We start from the raw sequence: 22,947 nt of genomic DNA, 5'->3' as shown, positions 1-22,947 counted from the left end.
TTTATCAAGTTTCTATTTAAAATGTTATGTCTCTGTTTAAATTTATCCAGTTTCTGTTTAAACAAAAATGATTTTAGTAGATATTCGGATTCTACGAGCGTACCATCTTAGGGCCATCCTGACGATTTAGTAGGCCTTCCTTCCTCTTTAGATCATTTTAAAGTTTTTTGTCATTGCATGTCGGACAACGTTTTGTAGACTCTAACCATTTAAAAAACTCACTTCACTACCACGAGTGCGGACACAATTGTAGATCTTGCAAATAAACTGTCACCAATTAAGCATAAAAGATAAGTTATATTCGTTACATATGTTTGCCACAAACTATCGCATATTATTGTACATTTTGCTTGTTATTTATGAAAATCATTTTCGTAAATAAATGCAAATTTAAAAAGAAACGATGAAATTTAAACAGAAACATAGGTAGTTAAACATAAACATTGATATTTAAACATAAACACTGAAAGTTAAACTGAAAAATTGAAACTTAAACAGAACAATCGATAGTTAAAAAGAAACAATAATATTTTTTTACATTCAAAAATTAAACTCGCCAGTCCTAGACAAATGTGGAGCGAGTCGCACATCACAATGAGATTGCAAAACAATCAAAAAATCTCCTTCAACACAAACGATTATCGCTTTTGATGCGGTACATGCGGACCAAAAATGAAAAAAACAAACAAAAACCTTAGCAGAAAAAAATCTCCCTACAAACTACAAGATCATACAATAATCACACCATAAAACCCGAAAAAAATTTCACTTTCTAATAGAATACTTTACAAATCAAACCAAATAGAAACCCACAGAATATCAAAACAAAAGGAAACTGCACAACATCTTCAACGGCATCCACCTCGCCTCAATATCTTGGAGCGCAAACTAATAAAATGCCGAAGAGTTGAGCGGGAGTTCTCCTTCGAGGCAGTGGTCGAATTCTACAGAAGATGTTAGACAACGACAACTTTGAAAAAAGAAAAGCTGAAGAGATGAAGAGAGAAAAAGAAAACCAGTGCCAATAACGGTGTTCTCTGGGGATTACCCAAAAAAAAACTGTTTCCTCTTAAAGAGAAAAAATTATTGCAGCAAAGGGCGTTATGGTCAAACCATGTCTCATTTTCCACAACTCCATTACATGCTTGGGGGGTTTCAAATTCATTGTATTTAAAAGGAAGGGGTTTTTAGGTATTCCCAAATTAATGGGGTGTTTTTAGAAATATTAGAAACTTTGGGGTTTTTTGTGGTAATTTCCTGTTATTTAAATCAAAGTATGATAACCAAAATGAGAACTGGCCAAATTGATTTGTGGCTTAGCTTTTTGGCATCATTTCATTCATTCTTCTTTTTGGTTTTTTGTATGATGTACATTCCTAGGTTTTTTGGTTGATGTACCTAACTTCTTCTTATACAATCATGTTGATGTAGTTAATTTTATACATATGTGTGATTGTTATAAATATTTCCAATGTACATTATTAGTTCTTTGACAATCATATTGTTGTACTTAATTTGATACATAGATGTGATTGTTTTATACATATGTCTGATGTACATTAGTAGTTTTTTTTTTCATTTTATATTGTTGTTTCTAATCCATATGTACCACATTTAAATGTCATCAGGTCCTTTTTTTTATTCCTTTTGAGTTACATTCATCATTTTATTTCTCTATATGGCATATAAATGTGCAATTAGCTTTATTTCCCTTATTTAGCTTCATTGCAAATAGATGTTTATGATTTTATGGCATTTTCATTTCATACGTTTAGCTTCAATTGTTTATGATTCATCATTGCATAGATATGTCTATTTACCTTCATTGTATTTTCATCTCAGTGCTAACTGCAGAATTGTTTACTATCAAGATGCACTATAGTATAAGGGGTGTACAGAAATTTGCATGATATATAGACTTTTGTTGCGTTGACCAGATTTCAAAATTAGAGCTATTATATATGGCGAAAGATCTTAATCTGGATGTTGAAGGAAGTAGAATTTGGTGGCTAGGTAGCAATGGTAGGCAGAATGAGCTTAGGGAGATCAATTCTGACATGGATGCTCTACAGATGGCATTAACAGTAAGTGTATCTAACAAGGAGGTCTATGTTTTGATTATGCCTGCAGATGATCAGGTTGGACATGATGAAACAAGTGAAAATGAAGAAGAGAATGAGGAGGACAATGATTTAGAGGCCAGATTAATCGGTGTAGGTGCCCAAAGGGAAACAAATGAGGATGACAGTGACCTAAATGATTATAGTTATAATTTTACTGATGAGTCTAAAGAAGATGCAGTTGATGGGAGGGAAATGAATAGAAGTCTAGTGGTTGTACATGGAGAACTAATAGAAGGCCAGGATGAGGATGGTTTCCATTCAGATTATGCAAGATCTGAGGAGTTGAAGTCAGCATCATCAACAGATGAAGATGACTTACAGTCTGATAGACCAAAGTACTCTAAATTTCATGAAGAAGTTGACATGCAAAATCCTCATTTCAAGATAGGAATGAAATTCAAAAGTTTTGATCAATTCAAGGAAGTTATGAGGAATTATGGTATTAAAAACAGGTATGCCATGAATTTTAAGCCCAATCCTAAAAAGAGATGCAAAGCTTTTTGCAAAAGAGACTGTCCTTTCTATCTTTGGGCATCACCAATGGTAAAGGATGGGAGTACAGTCCAGATTAAGGCAGAAAAATTAGAACATGAGTGTGCAAGAGACCACAACAACAAGCATGTTAATGCCAACTGGATAGCTAAGATGTACTTAGAGCAATTTAGGGCAGATCCTGCCTGAAAATTGGCTGGTATCATCCAAGCAGTAAAGACAAACCAAGAGGTAGATATCAGCAAATTGAAGGCATACAGAGCCAAATGCATTGTGTTAAGGTATATTTCCTTTTCTTATAGTTTTATCTAAAATATGTATGCACCCAATTAAAGTTGAATCCATATTTGCATCTAATTATTTTTCTCAATCCAGAATTATTGATGGTGATGAGACCACCTAGATAGCAAGGCTTTATAATTACAGGCTAGAACTACTAAGAACACATCCTGGTTCTACTATATTGTTCAAATGTGACCAGGGTGTCTTCCAATGCATGTATATTTGTCTTTCTCCTTTGAGAGAAGGATTCTTGGCAGGGTGTAGACAAATAATTTAACTGGATGTTTGTTTTTTAATAAGCCTCTATGGGGGACAACTGCTGACTGCGGTTGGGATAAATGCTAATGACTACATTTATCCAGTTGCATGGGCCATAGGTAATCCCTAACCTTGGTTTTTAATTTGACGTATTTTTTTTTTGTTATGTTTTACTAATTACCTGTTTAATATAAATTGTTTGCTGCAATGGACGTTTGCTGCAATGGACAAAGAGAAGAACAATTGGAAATGGTTCTTAGAATTTCTTGCACAGGACCTAGGGATTAATAACAGCCATCACTGGCCATTTATGACCGACAGGCAGAAGGTAACTGTATATTTAAGTTGGTGTTTTGATTGACTCCTTCACAATTTCATTGTTGTCTTGATATAATTAATTGATGATTTCATTACTTGTTTCTTTTTTTCCCTTTGTTCCTTGTTGTGGTTGTATGTCAACTTAATTTGGTTGTTTAGGGTTTAATACCTGCTATAAAGGAGTTATTCCCCTATAGTGAGCACATGTTTTGTGTTAGACACATACACACTAATTTTAAAAAGAACTTTAGAGGGAAAACATTGAAAGACCAATTGTGGTTGTGTGCTAAATCATGCTACCAATCTGTATTTGAGAAAAATATGGCCATCTTAAATGGAATGTCCACAGATGCATGCAATTACATGAAGAACATAACCTATAACCATTGGAGTAGGTCACAATTCAAATCAATTTTTAAATGTGACATCCTACTCAATAATTTGTGTGAGTGCTTCAATAGCCAAATACTTGAAGCTAGGACTAAGGGGGTAGTGACAATGAATGAAATGATCAGAACAAAGTTGATGATCAAGATTCAAAAAAGAAGAGATGCAATGAGAAAATGTACAATAGTCCACTGCCCTAGGATTCTAAAAAAATTAGAGAATTCCAAACAATTGAGTTGGTTTTACAACACAACCTGGTCTGGAGGAAGAAAATACCAAGTTGTAGGTCTTGAAGGCCAATTTGTAGTTGATAAAGATACATGCACATGCTTATGTAGGAAATGACAATTGACTAGGATTCCTTGTTGTCATTCTATCTCAATGATCTACTATAACAAAGATCAGGCTGAAAATTACATAAACAACTGTTACAAGGTAAGCACCTACCTAGCAACATACAACCACACATTGAACCCCACACATGGCAGGGATTGTTGGCCAAAAAGCAACCAAGGGCCCATGCTCCCACCTGAGCCACAGATAAGAAGAAGAGGGAGGAAGACTATGTTGAGGAGAACGGAAGCTGGTGAGGAAGTCAAGGGTTTCACTAAAGGAAAAGTGAGCATGAGAGGTGTTAGAATGAAGTGCAGCATATGTGGCAATGTAGGTCATAATAAAAGGTTTCATGGTCACCAGAAACAGGTAATTAAATTCAACAATCTTTGTTGTTGTTATTATATTAATTCACATTATACAATTAACTAAACTTTTACTTATAGCAGGCTTCACAGGCGAATTCAGATGGACAACAACATGGACACCAAACTGGAGGTGTTCAGGACAATCCTACGGATGGCATTGACTCACAGGTTTTACATGAACATTTTCAAATGGTTAGTTATTTCTTTCATAGCCAACCTCAAGGATTATTACAAGTTCAAAATTTAACCAAGTTGATGTTACAGGTTGATAATTTGACCATGGGGAGCCATCAAGAGTTTCAACGAGATTGTCCCACATCAGAAGCAATTATACCTGAAGAATCCTACTCACAGGTAACTATAAAAAAAATTAATTGTAATTGATGTTTACAATGCACATCATTCTCTGTTTAATATTTACAATTGTGTAGTTAATTAATGCCCTTGAAATGGCATAAGCCAGGTATGCAATGTAAAGGAAAAAATTACGTCCAATAAGAGGCAAGGGTACCAGCACAATTCCTACAAGTAGCGCAAATGAATTCTCAGTTACTGTTAGGAAACAAGTGCAAGTTAAAAATCAGAATAAAAGGCAAACAAGCAAGGGAGGAGGTCCTGCAAGAAAAGGAAGGCATGGGTCCCTCCGGGAAGTAGCTCTGGTGGTTCTGTTGCATGAAATGTTTTTTATTTTGGGTGTATGACAGTTTATGCTATTTTGTAACTACAGTTTCAAACAATGTATTGGATTTGCTTGTCTAATGGCATACTAGTTACTTTTGGAGTTGCCATTTTGCAGATTGCATGTAATTGGACTTGCTTGACATGAAAAAGAAATGTCTTTTTGTTTTGGGTGCATGTCTGATGACATGCAATTTTGTAAATGCAGTTTCTTGGTAATTGAAATTACTTGGCCATGTAATTTTGTAAATGCAGTTTCCATGTAAATATATGACTGTCTTCAGCTAAAATTACAGTTTTCTCTTCAATTGTAATGTCTCATTTGGCATGGTTTTAATTATTATTTTTCTGTCTAAAGTTATCTGTGCAATTGGGTTTGTCTTCAATTGTAATTGGAGTTGTTGTTTTCAATTGTAATGTCAAACTAGGCATTCTTGTAATTGGTGTTCTTGTTTCTTCAATTGTTTGTCAAACTGGACATGTCTATCTTCAATTGTAATTGGAGTTTTTTCTTTTTTCAGTTGTTTGTGAAATAATTCCTTGTATTGGGGTAATGTAAAACTCTTACAATTTGCATTGGTGTAATGTAATTAATTTAATGTTATTTTAGTTTGGTCATCTATGTTATTGTATTCCACCAAATCATCTAGTTAGTATGCTAATACAACATATATATCATATAATCAATATTGCAGGCAAGGAAACTAGTTAATTAAATCCAAAAACAAAAAATGCTCAAAAACTCTCATCTTCTTTGGATAAGCACACCTCCATTTACAGGATTAACATAATGGCATTATTACTCACAACAAGAAATAAAATTCAAACAATTAATTAGTTTCCAATAAGGGAAACTAACTAAATGAAGCCAGAATAAAAAAAACACACACACACACACAAAAAGAACCCAGACCAAAACCACATGTTTAACTAATTTACATTATTAATCATAACAAGATATAAACTTCAGAAGGCCCAAAATTCAATGAGCTTCATTCTTTTAGCAACTTTAAACGGAATGAAAAATCTCTAGTGATTGATGAATCCTCCATCTCGAGAAGATTCCAACCCCCATTATTTCACTACTAGCTCCTTCACCAACTCACACACCATTGTAAATGCCCTAGATATCTCTCCCTTCCTAATGAAGAACAAAGACATCTCGACGCTCCAAAGACTGGTCGCTTCCAACTTTCCTCACCGGATATTGAACTACATCGGCTGGTAGAGGAGAAGAAAAAGAAGAAGAAGAAAAAGAAAAAGAAGAAAAAAAAAAAACAGAAGAAGGAGGAGAAGGACAGGGCCCAGCCTTCAAAACATAGAAGAAACACCCACCGTGGATAATTGTCTGAGTCAGCACATCCATTCAGCCATTTGAAGTGGCCCTGTGAAGATTTCGGATTCTCAAGTTGCCAAGTCAGCAATTGGGATCAGAATTGTCAGGATGACTGACCGGTGTAACAAAAATAAAATTTGATGACTAATTAGATACAAATTGAAGTTCGGTGACCGAACTGAAAAATGAGCAAAGTTTGGTGACCTATCCAAAAATTAACCCACAAAGATTGCTTAAAAACTGGTTCGATGGAGAAAGTCACTATTGCTAAAAATGACCTGATAACTCAGTACAAAATACATAAAACATGAGAGGGATCGAAATTTTTCTTGTATAGTATTGTTCATTATGGGCCCAGTACAATATTATTTAATCACTTTATATCTGGTCTCATTGTGGATCTCATGTGAAAAGAGTTATATTCCCCATCTCTCTAAAATTGCATCACACAGGATTTACTATTGTTAATTTATAATCCCCGATATATCAACTTGGGTGCACATGATAAGCTTTTATTACATCGTTTCTTAACTTAACATAAGTGGGAAATTTCGCGAATGTCATTAAGCTACTATGGCCTTGTTTGGATTGGCTTTTTTTTCAATTTAATGGAAGAGCTTTTGCAAAAAAGTTCTTCTGCAGAGTAAGTTAAGCACTTTTTTATATAACTAGTACACATTCGTACATGTCTATCGTTTTCATTGTCCTTGTCGATTTGTAAAAAAAAATTAATAATAATAAATAAAAATAAAAATGATAATAATAAAGTCACTATAGCTCTTAAAGATTTAAATCAAGTATTCCAAATGATGGAGTTAATTAAAATTTTATAAGAAAATTTTGGTTGTTACTTCCACGTAGATTCATGTTAGATTAATCAAGAACGTTGTTTTCATGGATTTATTTTAAGTTTTATTTATACATATATATATTTCCAGTGCTGTTTTTTTTTCTAAAGATTTACTCATGTGGGGACCAATTAAAAAGTAAAAACTTGAAAAAATTTTAACAAGCCTATGAAAAGTCAAAAGTCCAAAGCCTACAAAGAGTGAATTGCACAACAATACTTAAACAAAAAAGATCAAAGAGCTTATAAATATGCTTGAAGATGGAAAACCAACAATTTGATGTCTCAAATTCTTAGATTAATCACAAAAATAACTTAGTATAAGAACAAACATGAAAGAATTACCATGAAAAAAATAATGTCACAGCAATCAAGAAAAAAAAAAATCACAACAAAAATATGGTCATAAATAATTAAAAACATTAACTAAACTAACATCACAATAAAATTGTTGACTTTCTCGTTTGAAGTTTTCCGAAATCTCATTTCATGCCTGAAAATAAGCTCATGCATGCCATCAGTAAACAAAAATATGATGTATATAATCAGCAATGCAGCAGAATAATATATGCATACATAACACCACATTAATTACCATTCATACTATAATTTGTTTAACATAATGTTTTCTAATGAATTTATCAAGCCTAGAACATATGCATAACTGAAGAACAAGACATGCAGTAGTCTCAGAGTCTAGTTCTGTTTTAATTCATGAACTTTGATTGGGAGGTTCTTAGGGAATCCAAGGAAAGGGAATGACACTGGATAGTCATGCTCTACTAACTCCCAGTTAAATTTCAGCACAAGATGGTGCAGAAAAACAGCCATTTCCATCTTTGAAAGCTCGGCACCGGGGCACATACGCGGACCTCCGCTAAACGACATTATGCTTTTGTTCTTCGACTTCCCCGTTGATGTGTTCTTTTATAAACAAAGAAATAATAATGATATCATGGTGCACAAACTCAAATACCATATTAGATGATTGAAATGAAATCATTATGATTAATTAATGTTTTATTACCTGCCATCTCCATGGATTATAAGTCTGTGGATCATCATATATGTTTGAATCCAAGTGCGCCGCAGAGATTATCGGTACAACTTCCCATCCACATGGAATGTCATAACCTTTGAAAAATTTTAAATAAAGAATATGATTTATATAAATACCTATAAGTTTGTAGATGAATGTGAACTTTGAGAATGAGATATATACCTTTGTATTGAACATCCTTTATGGCTTTTCTATGCAAGAACTTGACAATGTTACCAAGTCTCAGAGTTTCATTGATCACCTTCATGCATAACACTTATAATGTTAGCTTTGAATAAATTCAGCTTGGTATATCTAATTATCTTTATTATAAAGAGAACTAAGTTAATTACACATTGAGTGAACTCCATCTGTTTGTAGTCATCCCAAGTTAGCCCAGACTCACTCTTCATCCTGTTAATATATTCATGTTCTTCCTAAGGAACAACAACACCTCAAGCTATTAGACATAATATAGTTTCACATCATCGGTTAATTTAATTTGGTGAATAAATTTAACAGTTTAGTAGTACTCTTAGTTGTTGAAGAGCTTTCGGAGAAGACTCAAGGAAATAAATTGCGAGGCAAATGGCGGCCGATGAAGTTTCATGTCCGGCGAAAAGCATGCCAAGTATAAGATCAAGTATTTGATCTCTTGTGAGGTTGGTTTCTGCTGACAGTGATGCAAGAAGATCATCTTTTTCTAGTCCATTGCAAGCTTCTCGTATTTTTTCGACTCTCTCATCGAAACATCTCCCCATGATATTGAGAATTACAGATCTTGACTATAGAAAAAAAGAAAACAGGTAGAACTAATAGTCCCACATTGGTTAATTAAACATATGGCAAAAGAGAAACAACAAATTCAAATACCTGAAGTGCTTTTTTATAAGAAGTAAATGGCAAATTCAAAGGCATGGAAGCCATGCCCTTCATGAAAGTGTTGTATTCCTTCCTCAACTTCTCAGTTTCCGGCAACCCAGGATTCATGCTCATCAAATGTTTCACCATCAAATTGAATGCAAACTTCATCAAAAACAAACAGATATATAACTAAATAATTGAGCATCATATATTCACATTATATTAACTTAGCTCTGATACCATGATAAAATATAAATAAAAAGCTCGAACCTTCTTCCCCTCAACATGAGCGGAGAAGGTAGAGCCAACCTTCCAAGAGTTCAATATCTTCAAAGCCTGCTGCTCAATATCAGGCAAAAAATAGGTCCTCAACTTAGCATTACTCATGAAGTTAACAGCAATGGACCTCATTTCTTTGTGTATTTCTCCTTCCAGTGCTAGCATTGACCACCTTCCCAATATCTCAGCAATGCTTGTCGGGCAGCTGTTCTTGAACATCCTACCTTCACTTTGAAGTATATACCGATTAAAGTCTCCGTCGGCCGATACTATCGTCGGCTTTCCTAGTAAACTCATCTTGAATATCCTTCCATGCCTATACATGCAAGCAAAGCACATACATTATAACAAAAAAGAGTTTCATATAGAACAAGATGAAGATTAAGATTAATTATATATATATATACTTGGTAATGTTTTGATTGATGAAGAGACCAAGGGAAGAGGAGGAATGAGGTTGCATGAAGGGAATGGTGTGGCCAATGAAAGGTAAGCCCATGGTCCCTGGAGGGAGTTTCATGGACTTAGTATTAATTTTTCCATTGATTTTGAAGGTGGAGATGATGATAAGGATGATGAAGGATAATATAATTAGTGGAGAGAAAAAGAGGAGGAAGTCCATTGCCATTGAAGTGTATAAGCATTCTGCCAAGATTTCTAAATCTCTTGTTGGCCATCTTTGTGTGTGCTTGTTGAGTGGGGAAGTGTGGGAAGTGTGGGAAGGTTGTGTTGAGTGTTAGAGAAAAAAGAAATTGGTTTGTTGCTTTTGCAGTTAAGTTCTATATATTATTTGATGCATACAAGATATTGTGTTGAGTTTTCCATCAATATGATATGAATTTTGAGATTATTTATTTATTTTATTATGAATTTTGTTGCAGTTTGGAGGGTTTATTCACTATAAAAAAAATTATTTTTTAAAAGTAGCGATATCCAAAGAGAATTATATGGATATAATAACTAACACGCTTTCACAATTATATTTAGCATTATTGCATATGTACTGTCTCTTGTTTTTTCAGTCGATAAACCGTCTCATAAATATTTTTTTATTATTAAATTTTTATCGCTACTTTTAATCTCATTCCAAATGTTTCCCTCTAGTTTTGGTAAATACACTCTCTACTCAAAAATACTTCTCTACTTTTAATCTCTTTCCAAATGATTCCCTCTAGTTTTTGGTAAATACACTCTACTCAAAAATACCTATACTTTTAATCTCTTTCCAATAAATCCCCTCTACTTTCAATCTCATTCCAATTCAGATATTAAATCTTTCATTATACTGTTGTTTTACGTTCGTTGAAAAACTCAATAATTAAATCAAAATTATTATTCCAAAAAGTAATGTATAAAAATAAAGCACTTTTAAAAAAATCAAACCCCGAGGCCGCTAATTGTTAAATAAATCAAATTCTTTTACCAAAAGTTGAATAAATCATGTTCATTTAAAAAATAATAATAATTACAAATAACAGAAAAAAAAAATTACAATGAAGCTAAAACAATTGAAAAATCTTCCAGACAGCTGGTGATCATTCTCCAAGTCCACTACATCATCCAAGTCCACTCCATTACCAGGTCCACAATGAATCAAGCCAAAATGAACCCACAATCTGCAAAACAAACGTTCAGATTATATCCCCAGCACGGTAGCAGAATAGATACTTGATCAAAAAATCTTTAGTTAAACAAAGTCTTTAGTTAAACAAAGTGGAAAGTTCTTCACATGTTCAATTAGGAAATTAATTACTTCACAATTTAAATTACTACATCTTAGTTGTGAAAGCAATTAACATAAGTTGCATAAATCAAACAAACAACGAACCTGGTTTTAAAGATAAAAATCTAAAATCAAAATGATAATTTTGTAAATCGTCACACAAAACATATATATCCCCAACAACAAATGTTAAATACGATACCATTCAACCTAAGATTAAACTCTTCAGCTTAAAAAAAGTTACATATTTTAGATTTAATGAACGAAGGACCTTGGCGGATTCGAACCACCAACCTCCCAGCAAGACCTTTCAGATCAGTTGGGCGCTCTTTCCGGATTTTGAGCTTAAAAGATCCGTCCACAACATCTACCCGCTCATGAAATAGATATGTTCAAATTATGTATCCAAAAAAACCAATTTGGTGTAGTACACGAAAATCAATATATCCAGCTATTTTTTTCACATTAGTGCTTTAGGTAAAAAGCAGGCAAACAACATCTACACCAGCAAAATCAAATCTTTAAGATATAACTACTTAATTTCGAAACTAAAAAACACAAAGTAACACATAGCAAGAACAAGCTACCAACATACGACCAGCTTGATTGAAAATTAAACCGCACATCACAACAAAAACCAACAGAGAAAATATATATACATATACACAGATTATCATAATATCAAAGGCCAACATGAACATGGGACAACTAAGAACAAATAAATTCCACTGTATTGTGTAAATAACGGAATACCACAGGGAAACTTACTGGAAAATAGACAACAAATGGTACTTAATTGGAAATATTGCTTAATGTTAGTAGAAATTTACCGAATACTTTATCACCACACTTTGACAAACAAAATGCCGAACCAAAGCGAACTGGAGACCTTAGCAACCGTGGGAAAGGGCACACGCCAACGACTTCCGCAACAGCAAGAGCATCACAACTACTTGGAAGTTGGAACTTCTGCAGTCCTTTCAGTAATCTTCCACCTCCACTAACATTTTGTAATTTTTTTCCACAAGAAATTACAGCAAATCATTTACAACAAAAGAAAAGTACATAAAAAAATTCAACAAGTTTTATCCTTTTTGCAAAGAGACGGAAATATATGCCAAAAAATTACGATCACAACCATCTGCACCAATATGCCCAATATGATTGACGAAAGAGACGAAGGTATCATCATATTAGAATAAGATTAAATTTTGGAACTTTATTAAATACGTGATTAATATAACTTTAATATTGAACTGAGATTCACACGTTTTGCAGGCGTGTAGTGCAAGGAGGGTGCTTTAATGAAAATTAGTAAATTTGTACCTTGTGAAGTAATTAGTTCATCGAATTGAAGCTTCGAGGGATGCGGTACTTGCTCGGTGATGAAGATGAATCGGAGACTTTGAATGTCAAGGCAAAGATGGAAAGCAAGAGAAGACACAAGGGGGAGAACCCGGGATTAAAAAATTAAAGATCCCGTGCGATCTCCCCCTAAAACACCCAAAAAATTGAACTTTTATTAGGGTTTTGGTGATCTGCCATGCGAGCGCACCCAACATGGCAAAGATCGGTATAACAAACGATTTACCTTCGTTCTCCATCCCCATGGGCTCCAAAGGAAAGATTTCAATCTACATCTGTATCACATATTCAGATGATTGTTACAAGATCTACATCTCTGATCCAATGGGTAGCCACGAGAGGTTTCAGATCATGTGTACATCCCTATCGATGCTGTGAACGCCGATCTAACTCAAACAGACATGGATCTACCCTCCGGCACCTCGATCGTCCCCGATCCACTTCGATCTCGCACATCAACAGCAATCAATCACCAATTAAACGACGAACAGCTTCACATCGCAAAGATCTACAACAGCTAACCTGCAGCCAAGAAAAAACAACCAGAAAACAAGAAAAATCTAACAAAACAACGGAAAACTTCGAGATCTACTAGATCCATAGAGAAGATAAAGTTTCAGGATAACTTGGACCTAAACTTTTTCAAGAAAAATTAATAAAAACCCAAAGATCTCTTCAAACTTTAGATCAAGGTAAAATTTCCCTGCTTAAAAAAAAAAAAAAATTGAGCAAAATATAAAAATAATCGATAATTGAAAATCGTTTGACCTGATCTAAAAGAAAAAATAAATCATAGAAATAAACAACATAAAAAAAAAATTAAAAACAACTACTATAGAAAAAAATTTTGAAAGAAAGGAGATCTTGGAAAAGCGTGGAGGAAACGAAACCCTAGAATGAGAAACGAAGGATGAGGGATGGCCTGTATTTATCGAGGAGATGGAACAGATCGACGGTTCGTATAAGGCGGTGGATGAGATCGATGGATCACATGGTAGCACGTGGTGAACTGTCATTCGCTATGCCAGCTGTCATGATAAGGAATCAACGGTCCAGTTGCGTAGGCGTGGAGCACAAGGGTGAAGACTAATTCGTCTGACGTCATTGCTTGCGTCACGCGTTATGTATTTATTGTTTGTGAACCGTTTGTTTTTGCCATGGCTTTTGAAACCGGGATTTGTTACTCGAAACGTGACCAGCGTCATCTGAACGCTTAGTTTTTTTGAAAGTTGACGGTTAGATCTCATCCGTTTCTTTTACTAGTGTATTTTACCTACGCATTCTAGAAAACCTTGATTGGGTTTGTTTGGGCCGATTGTAGAAGGGGAACGGGCCGAACGGCCGACATTAGGCCCCGCCAGCCCTGGAACCAGCCCACCCAAAACTGGGTTCTCTAATTTGGCGGCCCATCCCAAAACGGATTTGATTTTTCCAAACTAATAACCCGGCTATTTGACCACGAGTTATCCTGGTCGGCCAACCTGAAAGATGGGGTTAGTTTTTAAAATAATAATAATAATAATAATAATAATAAATTAATTGAGTGGACTCAATTCCGTGGTAATTACCACGGAACTAAGAATCAAGATGTTGGTTATTCTTAATTGGTTTATAAATTTTTATTATTTATTTATTATATGATATACGAATAGATTAGTAATTATTTTAAAATAGTATTACCTTTTTATTTCTAAAAGTAATTAAATTGAGTCAAATAATTGGTGATGATGATCAGCAATTTGGTTCCATTGTAACTACTATAGAACCGAGTCTATGGGATCATTTGTCAAAAATTTTAATAAGGTACAACACCAAATTCTCAACTATTTTTAAAAGACAAGTTTGCAAATAAAATTAAAAGAATTATTATATTCAATAATAAAAACATAGATAATGATGTTTTAAATACAGTAATTTTTTTTTCACTGACAATTTGATGAGTATAAAAATAACAATACAGAAAGTTTGAATGTGGACCTAAGGCCTAGGTGCACAGTATTATTAATTTTGATTTAAAGTAAATAACTTTGTAAATACTCATTTTTCACACTCACAAAATACTGTATAGGTAATTTAATTTAATAGATAAATGAATTAAGTGCAGACATTTTGGTTTTTGGTAATTTTGAATTATTTTGAGTTGTTTTATTTTTAAATTTATTTTTATTTTTTTAAATTTATTTAAAAAAAAAAAACTTACTTTGCGTTTTCTTTTTCTTTTACTTTTTCTTTGACATCACTAAGCAGTAGTGGAGAGTAGTTTGTTAAAAGTGTTGAAGGGGTGTTTAATTACCAAAGTGCCCAACTTCAATTCTCACATGTTACTACATTCAAGTCATTTTTAATCTAAAAATAAAAAATTATTTTAATAAAAGTAATAAAATATGTTTAAAAAACCTTAGGCCCGCCTGACCCGATAGCTCGAACGTGACGGACCCAATTAATTAACATATACCCATGTCTAGATCGAGTGCCATTGAATCCCCAAAATAAAAGATTTGTGTAATATTATGTTATCAACTTTAACTCCCATCTTTGGTAAATTTATTCACATTATTAAAAAAATTATTTTTTTAAAATTCATAATTAAATTTTATTAAATTATTTAAAATAAATTTTTATTTAAATAAATAATTAAGTTTATTAATTACTTTAAAAAACTTAATATTGATGAATACTAATTATGTATTAAAACAATAAAATTTTAAGCTTAAGAAATTTTTTTTTTTTTTCATGTCTTTCAAATGTTGAAGTAAAGAAAAAATTCATGATATTTGATTAAATTTTAATTTGAATTTTTATTGATTAAAATTAAATATATTTAACGTTAAAATTTTTGTACTACATGGGTTATTCACCATGCTGGATTTATTTCTAATTCCGAAAGATTAAGCTTGAGTTGACTTACAAATAATAATCAAGCTTAATTTTATTAAAAGAATAATATAAAATTTGTATGCCACATTTTTTTAAATTGATGAATTAAAAAGGAATGTGTCATGGAAAAATATTTTTAAATAAATATTTCAAATTAAATGACAAATAACAACCAATAAAAATAAAAACTTTTTTTATTTGGACAACCATCATCATATTACAACATATTAGAAAGAACGATAATTCTACGCGCAACATTGATTCAATTGGGTGGCTTGTTCATTGTATATAAAAAAATATGTAATTTTTTATTGAAACTATCACCATAGTGTTTCATTGATTCAGAATTTAATTTTTAAAAATTAAATGTCAAGATTATTATCTAATACTACTAAAATTATCACCTGCAATGAAAGAATGATAATTTATTTATTTTCTTACAAGAAAATAAGATTCAACTTCTTTTTAAAGGTTGAGAATTCGTAAATTGTTCACATCTAAAAAACAATAATAATAATAATAATAATAATAATAATAATAATAATAGTTTTTTATTTTGTTCAAATGAACAATTTAAATACCCATATTTAAAAAAATAGCAAATAGGCAATAAACGCCCTATTTAAAAAGAAAAACTAAAAACATAAATAATTGTGAAATATAATTGTAAACTTAACAAACTCATATGCCATTACTTTTATGTGGATTTTGGAGTTCAATTTTGAGTAGAGATAATAATAATCTCCAAACCTGACCCGACCTGACCCAACCCGACCCGAGTTTGACGCAAAAAACCGAGTTTGATTGGGTTTCGGGTCGGGTTGGATAAAATTAGATTAATGTAAAGCGGATGCGGCTGCGGATATGGAAATCCTGATACCCGATCCAAATCCGAACCTAAACTCAACTCGAAATTCAATTAATAAATATACCAAATTATATATATTCAATTTTTTTTGTTAGGGGTTTTTTAATTCCTACTCTATGGTGTTGAATTTGTCTATTTTGTGTTGCTTTGAATGTCTATTTTCAATCCATACTCTACGGTGTTTATTCAAACAAAAAAAACTATGATTTTGGATTGATATTTTTAATTTTACTTGGTATTTTAATTTTATATTAAATATTTTAAATAGGGTCACGACGGAGCGGGTATCTCCGTGAGTACACGATTACCTGTCAGGAGCGAGTGTGGATTGGGGTTTTGAAAACCCGTCAGGTTCGGGTAGGGGGCATTGTAACGAGTGCGAGTATGGCAAAACTTACACCCGACTTGACTCGTTGCCATCTCTAATCTTGGGGTTTCTTTAAAATGAATATTTTATATAAGGGATCTATACTAATAGACTAATAGACCAAGAGACTGCTAATCGATAAAATCCAATTTATCTGCGTGTATAAAAAAATAAATATACAAAGTAATTGCCAAAGAGCACCTCATTAATATGGCCTTTGCAGGAGGTTGGTCCATATATATGAGGATACCATGAGGAACTTTAATCAAATCAATCCTTCCTCGTATGAACGTTAAACATTAATACGGCACTCAAGGTTTAGACAATTTTTAATATAGTTCCATTTTCTTAAAAAATAAAATTAATATAGTTCCATGAGAATCATAACAACCAATACAAATTTGAACAAATCACTCTTGATTTTTTTAGTTGAATCCTCAACCGAAATAAAATACCACTCTTTAATTTCAAGAGGTGGTTATTATTATTATTATTATTATTATTATTATAATAATATTTATATCAACACTCACTTTCATTTACATAAAAAATATATTTTTTTATTATTTTTTAATAATAATAATAAAATAAAAGAAATAAACATAAATAGCATCCTAAGGAATACATACACCACAAGTTATTGATTGGGCCAGTGATTTGGTTGTCATTTTATATTACAAATTATTCAATATAGAATCCAAAGTTTTAACAACATGAATCTTTGAAAGGTCGCCCTTCAAAGTCCTTTCATGGAGCCAGTCAATAATCCTCTTGGCTAACTAAACACCAAACTTAAGTTTGCATGTGTCCTAATATTTGATCATCTTTTAAGATTTGGTTCCAATTTTTTTTTTTTTAATTTGGATTTTGTGAACAAACAAGTTGTATTTGTCCACTGTGATGCAAAAAAGTAATATAAAATATAGCACAAGTAGGCAATAAGCTAGGCATTCCAGACCTACATCTATACAAGATCTTGATAAAACATTATGTGTTATGTGACCAAGAGATTATTTTAAGAGACTAATATATATATATTAGTAATAATGAATCTAGTCTTAAACTATAATTAATAATACTTATTTTAATCAGTTAAAAAAAAAAAACTTGTGAACCATATGAACTAATTGAGACAAATATGACAAGACATCATCTTCCACATAAAGCATTAATGAAATTATGCAAAAGATAAAGAGGGAGATGAAAGACCAATAATAAACATGAAATTCAATTGTAGCAATGAAAAGAAATATCTTTTCACTTTACAAGATAAAAATAAAACATAACAGCCACCATTCATTTTCTAATATAATACTTTTTGCTTGGAATATTTGCACTCTTTTAAATTTAAACCACAATCAAAATAATGATAATTCCTGAAAATGACAGACAGATTTAAAGTTATCAATCTCTTAAAATGGATAAGTAAATTTATGAAAACATATAAACAAGTACAAATAAATGAAAGGAAAAATTATTTTTTAGTTCCTGAAAGTTTCAAAACATCCCAGACAGACCCTCTGACATTTGAATTTACCAGACAGTCCCTCTTTTTTGAGCAAACTTATTTTTTTCAATCTTGACAGATGTAGTTTTCAATTAACGCAAATCTTTACTCGTTAGTTTATTTTTATTTTTACAACATGTATTTTCCAGCTTAAAAAAATATAGTTTCTCATTTAACATCAGTGTTTTCGTTTAACCATATAAATTTTCACTTAACATATAACATATTCACATTTAAAATTTGACTTTTTCGCTTAAAATTATTAGTTTCCGCTTAAAATTTGGTGTTTTCACTTAACTACATAAGTTTTCACTTAATATATAACACATTCGTTTAAAATTTGACTTTTTCCGTTTAAAATTATGGGTTTCGCTAAAATTTGATTTTCGCTTAAAAACCGAGTAGCTCAGCTTAATATCTATTGCCTTTATTTCAACATCAATCACCTTTATGTCAGAAAGGTCTGAAAAATAACCTGTTAGAAAAAAGAAGGATCTTTTGGAAATACTCAAAGCTCATGAAATTTTTTTGAATACCTGAACTTTGGAGGGACTTTAAAGATTATAAGATTAGTATACAAACTGAGCAAAATATTTACAAAATATAATAGTAAAAAAATGACAACTCCTAAAAATCATATAGAAACAGATTTAAAGTTATCAATCTCTTAAAATAGATAAGTAAATTTATGAAAACATATAAACAAATATACTAATAAATGAAAAGGTTAAAAGGTTAGTATACAGCTGAGCATAATATTTACAAAATATACTAGTAAAATAATGACAATTCCTAAAAATCATAGAATAGACTCATAAACTTATCAAATCTCTTAAAATAGATAAGTAAATTAATGAAAACATATAAACAAAAATACTAATAAATGAAAAGGTTAAAAGATTAGTATACAACTGAGCAAATTATTTACAAAATATAATAGTAAAATAATGACAATCCTAAAAATCATAAAAATAGATTTGAAGTTATCAATCTCTTAAAATAGATAAGTAAATTTATGAAAACATATAAACAAATATACTAATAAATGAAAAGGTTAAAAGGTTAAAAGGTAAGTATATATAACAGAGCATAATATTTACAAAATATAAAAGTAAATAAGTGAGCAAAACAACACAAAATACTATATAAAAATACTAAAAAAACACTGAATGAAATGGCTGGATGGGCACCAAAAAGATATTTGACAAGAAAGCAGTAAGTGTTGGGAAACAAAGGAGCAAGACCTGAGTAACACTTTTTTAGCAGAGAACTGCAACACTTACCCTTCTCAGTCCTGCCTTCATTTGTCTGAAGCCAAGTTTTGCTCCAAGTCAGTGCACTGCACTGCACCCACAAACAGAGAGTGAAACAATACACCAATACTGAACAAAAACACACAGAGTCCCACCAACCACAACAGTGGATACCAAACCATAAAACAATCACACAATCACACACACACTGCAACTGCAACCACTCCTTGTTCTGTCCCTCCATTCAAATTTAAAAAAAGCAAGTAGTAAACTTTATATATATATATATATATATAGATATAACTTAAAAATGAAAAATTTTTACACTTAAAAACAGTCACTAGAATATATATTGACCATCAAAACAAAAGCACCCACCAACCACCACCACTGCAGAGGCCATCTTCTTTTTTCCTTTCAATCATAAAACAGGAGAAGAGAAAAGAATTAACCCCCAAAATAGGTAGAGAGATATAAGGCCATCAAAAGTAACACCAAAATGGCAAAAAGAGAAGAAGAAGAAGAAGAAGAAGAAGGGTTCACCTTTCTCTAACGCCATGAGGACACACTGAGAAGAGAGTGGTCCTCAAAGGCTAGAGATAGAAACCCTGGACGGGAATCCAATAACGAGTACTTAGCGCTGTAGTTGTAGTTCCATAACAGAAGTTTCGCTTGGCTTTCGGCGTAATGACTCAGTGGCACGGATTCGAACCCGCATCGTTCCATCAAAGCCGTCCATTTCTCCTTCTCTTCCATCCGAACCCGTTGATCTGGGACCATCCTCTGGGCCCACCACCCGGAGTATCCGATGGCCGAGTAGGACACGCTCCACTAGGACTCGGTCCGGTGAGTCGCGGTTCAGTGCGGGCTCTAACGAGTTGAAAAAGGCTGAGTAGAAGGATAACGCGTTGCTGAACCGGTCCACGAATCCGACTCCGTTGAGACTCGCTTCGTACTCGCCGAGTGTGACTACGGTTGGATTGAGTGACTTGGCGGTTCGGAGAATTCGTTCTACTGACTCGGTTGACTCGCCGAGCCAGTTGTAGAGTTGGAGCATGAAGTTAACGGCCACGGACTCGTCCGGGTCGACGTGGAATGATAACTCGGTTAACTCGTTCACTGGGGTTAGAACCGGCTCGAATTCGAACTCGAGGTCGAGAAGGGCGGCGAAGTCGCGGAGACGAGCGCCGGTCGCGGCGAGCGAGGCGGCGGGGTTTGGCCCCAGGGATGGTGCTGGGATTCCGGAGATCCGGACGCGCGAGGGCTTCCCGGCGGATCGAGTGGCGAGGGCTTGGAGCAGCGCCGCCCACTGGATTCCTTGAACGACGCCTAAATCGACGATGTGAATTCGAGTTGAAGACTCGGTGGCTTCGAGGATGGCTTGGTTGGCGGTAAGGTGGGCGAACTTGGAGTAGGGGCAGGCATCGTTGAGGGTTTTGTAGCAGAGGGTGACGTCCTCCGGCGAAGAGTCGAAGATGGTGGAGGGGGAGGAGGCGCGCGAGAGCCGGCGATAGAGGGCTTCGGCAAAATAGAACGCAACGCGCTCAGTCGGGTCTCCGTGGTCCGACGCCGACTGCCGGATCCGGATGAGGGATTTGGCGGCGAGGTCCGGGTCGGAATCCGCAAGCCGAGCACAGTCAAGAAGGGATCGAAGAAGAGGCGAGGAAAGGGTTTTGGGATCGGACGAAGCCGGAGAACGCTTGCCGTCCTTCTTCGGATGCTGCGGTTGCGGTGGCGGCGGGTCGAATGAGTGGATCTGGAACGATGGCGGTGTAGGGTTCACGGTTTGAAGAGATGACAGCTGATGGTGGCCAGATAGCGACGGTGCGAGCTTCTGAGTGTCGGAGAAGACGACCCGGTTGAGATCGGAAGTGGAAGCAGGAGAGGAAGCAAAAGGATCAGCAGAGAAGAGAGAAGGAAGCTCGTTTGTAGCCGGAGGACCATGCCAGGCATCGCTGATAAGATCGGAGCTTTCAGTAGGAGACTCACCGATAAGACTCTCCATCCACTCATCAGAGTCAAACTCCGGGGCAGTGGAAAGGCGGAACGGAGCGGGAGGTGGGAAGTCGGAAGAGAAAGGATCAGAGAAAGGGGGATCAGTGAGAGCAAAGGGATGGAAATCATGGAGATGGGAAGGGTTGGGAGGGTGACCAGGCCATGGAGAGGAGAAAGGGTTGATGGCGGAGATTGTTGGCGGTGGAGGCTGAAGCTGGAGATGCTGTTGTTGCTGTTGCTGCTGCTGCTGCTGCTGCTGTTGTTGCTGCTTCTGCTGAATGACTTGCTGGGCAATCGCCATCAGGTTGCCGCTATCCGCACACATGTACGCCATTGCTGAAGCGATAGAGGAGACCCCGCAAGGCTCTAGCTACGCTCGAGAGAGACGCTTCTCTCTAGTTTGTTGTTTCCATTGGAGACGAGCACAAGAGAGAAGAAAGGAAGAGAGAGGTTTAGGGAGTTGGGGGCGTTGAGGGTTTTATGAGGACGAGGAGTGAACCCAATAGATTGAGAGAGAAAGAGAAAGAGAGGTCGAAAAGGAAACAGTGTGAACGGGCCACAGTGGGCTCAAATGGACCCATTGGGGCCCATTCACACACACCAGCTGGTCCAGCCAACCCAAAATATCACCTTTTTTAATTAATTAATTAAAAATATAAGAAGATAATATTATTATCTTTGTGGGTAACTTGGATAATGAGTTTACTTAATCAATTCCGTTTTAATTCTTGAATTATTGCGTGTGCCTAGGATACTTACTAGTTTCTTACTTGTTTTTTTATTTTTATTTTTAATTTATTTATATATATTTAACACGTTTTAATATTGTGAATAATTAACAAGATGAGAGAAAGAGCGGGAATGCAATGGGAGGGGTGAGCCGTGGATGACGTGGCACGTTGAGCTATGGAGAGTGGAGAGAGAGAGAGTCGGGTGGTCCCCACGCGGAACAAGAAATGACACCACCGATACTGTCAGTGGGCCTGGTGCACGCTGTCCCCTACTTAACAGCAAACAGTGCCAAATGATGACGTGCTCGGAAATGACAGGTTACATCAAGTGGGACCCAAACAGCACCCACGAATCAAGCGCCGTAGAGCAACCACGTAACAGTGACCCGGAAAATATAACTCGGGAACCCGTGGATTGGGACCCGCAATGTGGACCTTGAGCCACGTGCCGCGCGATGAGCGGAGACTCAGCCGTGATGACGCCATCACAAATGAAAGCCGTCGGATTTGTTCTTTGAGTGGCGGTGATGGACGGGACCCACATCATGGTCCCTTTCGTTCTTTCTCTCATTGGTGTAATGCTATTCTCACCCACATCATTCTATGTTAACCACACACCGCCCACTAAAAGAAGCCTCATGATTGGCGGTAAACTCC

The 22,947-nt window shown here is 34.6% G+C and overlaps 2 protein-coding genes and 1 long non-coding RNA gene across 4 annotated transcripts; all 3 read right to left on the bottom strand.

The window, feature by feature from the left end:
• Positions 1-7,887: 7,887 nt before the first annotated feature.
• On the bottom strand, positions 7,888-10,418 carry LOC120274558 (cytochrome P450 90B2-like). The gene is made up of 8 exons (XM_039281100.1): positions 10,012-10,418; positions 9,596-9,920; positions 9,335-9,487; positions 8,995-9,246; positions 8,815-8,898; positions 8,645-8,723; positions 8,450-8,556; positions 7,888-8,346 (listed from the first exon to the last, which is right to left on the bottom strand). The coding sequence occupies exons 1-8, from the start codon at positions 10,230-10,232 to the stop codon at positions 8,119-8,121; spliced, it is 1,449 nt and encodes a 482-aa protein (XP_039137034.1). The 5' UTR covers positions 10,233-10,418; the 3' UTR covers positions 7,888-8,118.
• Positions 10,419-11,029: 611 nt separating this feature from the next.
• LOC120274705 lies at positions 11,030-13,588 on the bottom strand. 2 transcript variants are annotated; one of them, XR_005540963.1, is made up of 3 exons: positions 12,654-13,588; positions 12,158-12,468; positions 11,030-11,220 (listed from the first exon to the last, which is right to left on the bottom strand). It is a non-coding gene; the product is annotated as an uncharacterized LOC120274705 (long non-coding RNA). The 2 variants fall into 2 exon arrangements; XR_005540962.1 differs by having other exon boundaries at positions 12,158-12,327; positions 12,654-13,580.
• A 6,188-nt stretch (positions 13,589-19,776) lies between these two features.
• Positions 19,777-22,188, bottom strand: LOC120274759 (scarecrow-like protein 7). Its single transcript, XM_039281288.1, is given in 3 exon segments — positions 19,777-19,978; positions 20,108-20,321; positions 20,323-22,188. Coding segments are annotated over 2 exon segments (1,779 nt in total). The 5' UTR covers positions 21,894-22,188; the 3' UTR covers positions 19,777-19,978; positions 20,108-20,113.
• Between the last annotated feature and the right edge of the window lie 759 nt (positions 22,189-22,947).

Source organism: Dioscorea cayenensis, chromosome 13, assembly GCF_009730915.1.
Source record: "Dioscorea cayenensis subsp. rotundata cultivar TDr96_F1 chromosome 13, TDr96_F1_v2_PseudoChromosome.rev07_lg8_w22 25.fasta, whole genome shotgun sequence".
Taxonomy (NCBI): domain Eukaryota; kingdom Viridiplantae; phylum Streptophyta; class Magnoliopsida; order Dioscoreales; family Dioscoreaceae; genus Dioscorea; species Dioscorea cayenensis.
The sequence above is the reverse complement of the archived record's forward strand: the minus strand, read 5'-3'. Positions and strand labels throughout refer to the sequence as shown.